Raw genomic sequence first — 6,507 nt, forward strand, 5'->3', positions numbered from 1 at the left:
TAGTAAGTAAGTAAGTTAACGTAAGTTAAGTAAGTAAGTAACGTAAGTAACGTAAGTAAGTAAGTAAGTAAGTANAGTANAAGNGTATAGACAGAGNGANGAGAGAGAGAGAGAGAAAGAGAAAGCGCGATGTATAAAGTGGCATGGATTATCTATGACTTCTAGGTGGATATTCTATATCTACGTTATCTATCACAGATCACAGATATAGCCCATAAAGCATATTTATATACCTTGAATGAACATTCCGCACATTCCTGTCGGTTTATCGCCTCTGATCTTTATCGATCCTGTGTGCGCAAAACAAACAGCAAGTTTAAATAATTACTTGATCTATTAAACTATCTACATAATTAAACAAATTAATATAATACTTCTGTTGAATTATTTATGATAATGTTTATTTTCGCATCTAGAGAGAAAATAAGCGTCTAATGATATTTATATGATGAATTAAAGAAATTTAATATAAATAAAAAATTTCTTTTCTATTCTACTGAGGTATTCATCATAGATGTTTAATATATTATAATGTAATAACTAATATATAATGTAATAACTACAATAATATATTATAATATTATTTGCTATATCATGTTTAATAAAAAATAAAATGTAAGTATATGAACAATAAATAAAAATCGATGAAATATTATACAAATAATATTATACAAATGAGTGGAAAACCCTGAAAATGTTCACAGTGTTTTAAAAATGTTATCAGCATCAATAATATTACATTGCTTATCAATTTAATTTATAATATTATACTATTCCAATTTCAGTTTAAGTATTTCAAGTATTTCGGACAAATAATCGGCGCACAGTTTGCTTGAATTAAAAATTGTATAAATTCTCAAAAAATATTATTAAGTACGAAGAAGTATAGTGTTTTCCATATATTTGTGATAAATGAACTCATTTGTGATATAGAAATTTAAAAAATAGCAAATATCTACAACAGAATCTTAGTAATAAATTTTGAGCTTATGGATATAATTTTAACGAACTGTTTAGACTTTCTAAATAATTAAATTATAAATTCACGAAAAATTATGAAAAAATTAATAATTTCTCTCTAAGATGTCCTTTGCTGTAAAAAATATCATTTACTTTACTTCACAGAAATAGTAAAAAATATGTCGAAATTGTATTATATAACATATTATATTATCCAGTAAGTAAAAACAAGTCATTAATTGCACAAATGAAAGTCAAGGACGATGAAACCTGTTAATAGTTAATAGTTAATAATCATGAGTTCTTATGCTCTTATTACGTGACTGTAATTTTATTTTCCTGTTAGAAATTTAATTTTTGCGATAATAGATAAATTTTTTATTTTCCTTATCACTCTTTTATTTAATATTTGTAAATATGTGCAGGCATATAAATATATCTTTTAAGCATTAACAATTACAATAAAGTTTGTACAATAGCGACACAACACAAAATTCTTTATTGTATCTACGAAACAAAATTATCGTTATAAAGTATTGTTCAGATTTGAAAATTCCTATTAATTATTTATAATTAAAAACAATTATTTTTAGGATTCATTGAAAAAAATCAAACTTGAATACATCTCCTTTAGCGAACATTGTAACAAAGCATAATCTTGCATTGTAACAAAACATAATCTTAAATTCAACATTGAAGAAATTGATTGGCAAAATTCAATCGTAGTCACACATCGTGGCACACATAGCAACACGCAGAGAACACTTGTTACATAACAGCGTCATTTGCGCCATTGTACGAGCACGTGCGCACTGTCTATAAGCTGCATAAATGAGATAAAAAAAGAGGTCGTTACTCTGTAGTCTTGGCTTTCAAGAATACTTATAGGCGTTAGCTTCAAAGCATCAGCGATTGACTGAATTACGCAAAATTTTTATATGCCCTATTTTTATAAAATAAATTCATGCAAGTAGCACACATATAGATTTATAATACGAATATAAATTCACAACAATTTATTATTATTTATTAATATTTTATGATATTTCTGTTATTAAATAATATAAATCCTGCTACCTTTTTTCTTAAATTTAGTAGTAAAGTTTCTTCGAAGTATTTTTTCATATGTGTATATGATAATATATTAAAATGTAATACGAAAAAACATAAAATATTAAATTCTACATTATAATTACGTAATCGTACTAAATGCACGAAAGACAGTTTTTACCGTTCTAAACACTAATTTTTTTTGTATTACATACTTTTGCATTACATACTTTTAGATTATTTAAAATTTTAAAAATATATTTGAAAAACTTGAAAGACATTTCTTAAATTTTTTATCTTATTAAATAAAAAAATTTAATGAAATAAAACATTTAGCGAAAAATTTAAGAAATATCTTTCTTAAGTTTTTTATTTTTAAATTTTACAGTTATTGAATAATTTAAAATTAAATGAAATTTAATTAAATAACAAATTTAATAAAATAAAAAATTTAATAAAAAATTTAGGAGATATGTCTTTCTCAAGATTTTATATTTTTTTTTAATCTTGCAATTATTGAATGATTTAAATTATGTAATACGAAAAAAATTAGTGATAGTTAAGAACAACTTTTCGCACATTTAGTACGATTACGTAATTAAATATATGTGTCACTATATGAAATTCACGCAGTGTTACTGCGTAAAGTATAAGTACAAAAACAAGCTTTCCGAAGAATATTCGGCAAATAGTCCTCTTGATCATAATCTGATATCATAGGCGTATTCTCAACTACTACGTCACAAAAGCAATTCGACCGTTCTGGATATGGTCGGTTACACAACAACCACCGACGTCAATGCAATCAGTTCCCACCCCATCTGATTGAGAACTCAATAAATGCAATACGCGAAATAGCTGGTCTAATAATACATATATTGAGTTCGTAATTCAATGTTAAGGATGCTGAATGCTTGTCGACGCGATCAACGATCTACAAACGGGTGTGTCGCCATGTACGCATGTATTATATGCAGACACATGGCCGACTTTGCGGGCGATTTCCCACAGGTCGCGAAAACGCTCGCGCAATCGCGCACGATTCTATGACCTTCAACGGGCTATCTTTCCGCATTTCCGACGGACCATCATGCTATCATAATTATGGCGCATTTAAACAGCTACCGCAATCCGACTATAGCGCACGAGGACTTGTAATGGACGGGTGTGTCACCCTGCATGCTCGACATATGATTGAATTCTATTGTGTCATCTCGAAGCAGCGGCCTTCTCGGAAAAAGTGAGAGAAGAAAAAAAAGGGACGATCCTCGAATCCCCTTCCTTCGTAGATCTCTTGCGAATATTCTTGAAGAGAAAACCCCCTAGTTTTGGGCGTGGCGCGTCTAACTTATATTCCCGCAAGCGATATGTCATGTAAAAGCGAGCGAGTCATCGCATTGCCGCAGTATGAAGTGGGAAGGAAGAAAGCTTTCACGAGTCCCACTTACCGTGATAGTAAAGAGCGCCAGAGGCGTTGAGAGGTGGTGGACTGGGGGCTGTAGCCCCCGCCGTGGGACTGTGCGGTCCCCAGCAGGTCTGCTGATGATCGACCTGATGATTATCGACGTCTCCGACCACGTCGATCTCCTCGTCCTCAGGTTCATGCCTGCCGTGCGACCGTTTCTCCATCGCATCCGCGGTGTGATGTAGAGCGTGATGTTGCGCCTGTTGTTCCTGCAGGGCGGCTCCGAGTGGCGTCGCGTCCTTCTGCTCGTTCTGCTGTTCGTCCACGCGTGCCTGCCACTGATTCCACTTCCACTTCTTCGCCATGAGACAGCGTGGCATAATGATAACACGAATCCGTTGTTTCAAGACCGCCGACACCAGGAGCTGGTGATGGTGATGGCCGTCGTAGTCCGTGTGGTCCGGTCAGCAGAAACAGCGGCCTCGACCTCGGAGCGGGACACCCACGCGGTACACCAACACCGACACGCTCAACACCAACAACCGCAGCACCAGCAACCGCACCACCGACGTCGTCACGCTCGACAGCCGCGATTACGACGACGCGTCTGTCACCGTCGGTTACTTTACCTACTGCTTCGCGGACGACGTCGTCGACGTCGTCGTCGTCGTCGTCGTTTACGCGACGTCGACGCCTACGTCGCGCCCGTCCGTCACCCGGCCCGGCCGTCTGTGACTGTGGCCCGTCGGACCGATGGATGAGGAGACCGTCTCGGTTGGGTGGCCGCTCGCTGGCCGGCTTCGCCTTCGTCCTACGTGGTACACGCTGGTGTGGCACTTGCAGCCTCGTCATCGGCGCGGCGAGGGCGGCTCCTTAAACGGATGCACCACCGCCACCATGCCAGCTCGCCAGCGCGGCCTTACGATCCTTGCGAGTCCTTCGCGTTTAGTTTTCTGCGTCCGTTCGAGTGAGTGGTCGAGGAGACCCTTACTTACTGGAGACCGTACTTGACGTGATTTGCGCTCGTATAATGAGTAAATATTATACCTATGTAATGTGTGCACGCGTGTATATGTATATATTCGTGTGACTGTGTATATGTGTGTGTGTCTGGAGGGGGAGGGGTGGTTCTCCTCTTGCGCCCCGAGACTTGCCGACTGACTGACTGACTGACTGACTGAGGACCGTCCGTCCGTCCGCCCGTCCGTCTGTCCGTTACTCTTCCGGTCGCTCCCTGTCGCGGCTCTCGCCAGTGACAGGGGATGGCCTCGAATACGACGGCGACGACGGGGTGCGACTGTTTAGTCGGTGGCGCTGCCGCTCCGCGTTACCGTCCCCTCGGCCTTTTATCCCTTCTCCGCGGCAGCCACCATCTTTGTCACGCTCACAGGGGTCGTCCTCGTCACTCACTGCAGGCTCGACTAGTCAGCAACACCCCCGGCATCCCACCATTGCGGCCTCCCTTATTCGATGGATTCAAAGGATGGCGCTGCTGCCGCCGCCGCTGCCGCCGATGCTGCTGCTGCTGCTGCTGCTGCTGCTGCTGCTGCTGCTGGTCTCGTATGAGGGGTTGCATAGCTACCCCTCGAGAGTGCTGATGTCGGTCCTCGATTCCTGCAGGTCGCTCTTTGTGGTTGTGCGTATATGATTCGAACGCGTGGTACGGGAATGAGTGTGTGTTACTGTTATCAATGGCGTAGGACACGAATTCTTTGCACAGTATCGCAGTTGTTAATCGATGCATTCTCATAAACGCTTAGACATATTTTTCACAGAAGGAAAGTTTACATCAATTTCTTGAATAAAATAGAAAATTTATCTATATTTTCAAATTATTAAAAGATCGAAAAATCTGTAATAAGAATTAATTATATAATTAGACTTGTTTTTTATCCAAGTATATAATACTGTACTATTCTTCATCTAAATTTTTAGATGATTTATATTTTCTTTCTTTCTTTCGCTAATAAAATTTTAATTTAAGATTTAAATTATAAAAATAAATGATGTTTAAAATTAAAAATCAAGCAAAAACTTTAGATTGACAAAATTTTTTTATTATAAAATAAATGTGCGGGAAATAAGATTTGTATATTTTAGGTAGAATTTACGCATTATTGAAAAAGAAGATATATTTAAATTAAAAAAATAAAAATGACGATGTATGCAATAGCAGTATAAACTATATATATTGTAACCGCAATATTTTGCTTTGTCTACATAAACGGTGATTTCGTATTCTTAGTACGTACACACGCGGCACCATACTTTGCGTAAAGTTGAATTTATGTTGCACTACGTATTTGGAGCTCGCTATGTAGATCGGGTCGCCCAGCCTGATTTAAAAAGGAGATTGGAAAAATGTAAAATAAGAAGCCGCAGTTACAATACATTGTAGTCTTCACTACGCTTGCATTTATTTAGAATAAGAGTGGAAAGTTGAAATTATTCGTACGATTCGATATTTATTCGTCATAATTCCCAAAATAATGTTAAGTAACAATGTGAAAAAAAAATTATGCATTTTATTTTATGCATTCAATTCTACACATTTTTACATTTTACTTAACAATTATTCAATATTTTTTAATATTTATTTTACATAAATTCATTAAATTACAAGTTTGTTGTTCAGAAAGAATCGATAATAATCTCCACAATTTTTATTACTTCTCTATCTACAATCTTCTGCAATTTACAATAATATATAATTGCGAATAGGAGTATGTCTGAATAAATAGAAACGCGATTACCGCGGCGCGCGCGACGAACTTTTCAGGGATGGTTTAGTCGGGATGAGATTTCCGGCAAAGGCTCTCCATCCGGTCATCGACCTTTTACGCTACGCAACGCACTAAGCTATCTGTAAATCTTTTCCTTGCAAACTCTGCTGTTTACCGCACCATACCACATCCGGCGTAACATACATATACGCATACACGCACACATCCATAAACGGGCAAGTCCCGGGATTCCTGCAAAAATCGGAGGGGAGAACAGCTGGTCAGGGTTCCACGTTTTTGAGTCTCGTTCCTGATGTTACGATGAACGTGTAAACTCTTTTCTTCTCTCTTTCTTTCTCTCTCTCTCTC

At 37.4% G+C, this 6,507-nt stretch overlaps 1 protein-coding gene across 1 annotated transcript in view; it reads right to left on the reverse strand.

Annotated features, from left to right (window-relative positions):
- The window catches only part of LOC105617578 (zinc finger protein 287), a 9,710-nt gene extending 5,915 nt beyond the window's left edge, over positions 1-3,795 (reverse strand). The window contains exon 1 of the mRNA XM_012199134.1: positions 3,459-3,795. Within this exon, the coding sequence (XP_012054524.1) occupies positions 3,459-3,795 (337 nt within the window). The remainder of the gene's footprint in view (positions 1-3,458) is intronic.
- Between the last annotated feature and the right edge of the window lie 2,712 nt (positions 3,796-6,507).

The sequence above is a fragment of the Atta cephalotes genome, assembly GCF_000143395.1.
Source record: "Atta cephalotes unplaced genomic scaffold scaffold00013, whole genome shotgun sequence".
NCBI lineage: Eukaryota > Metazoa > Arthropoda > Insecta > Hymenoptera > Formicidae > Atta > Atta cephalotes.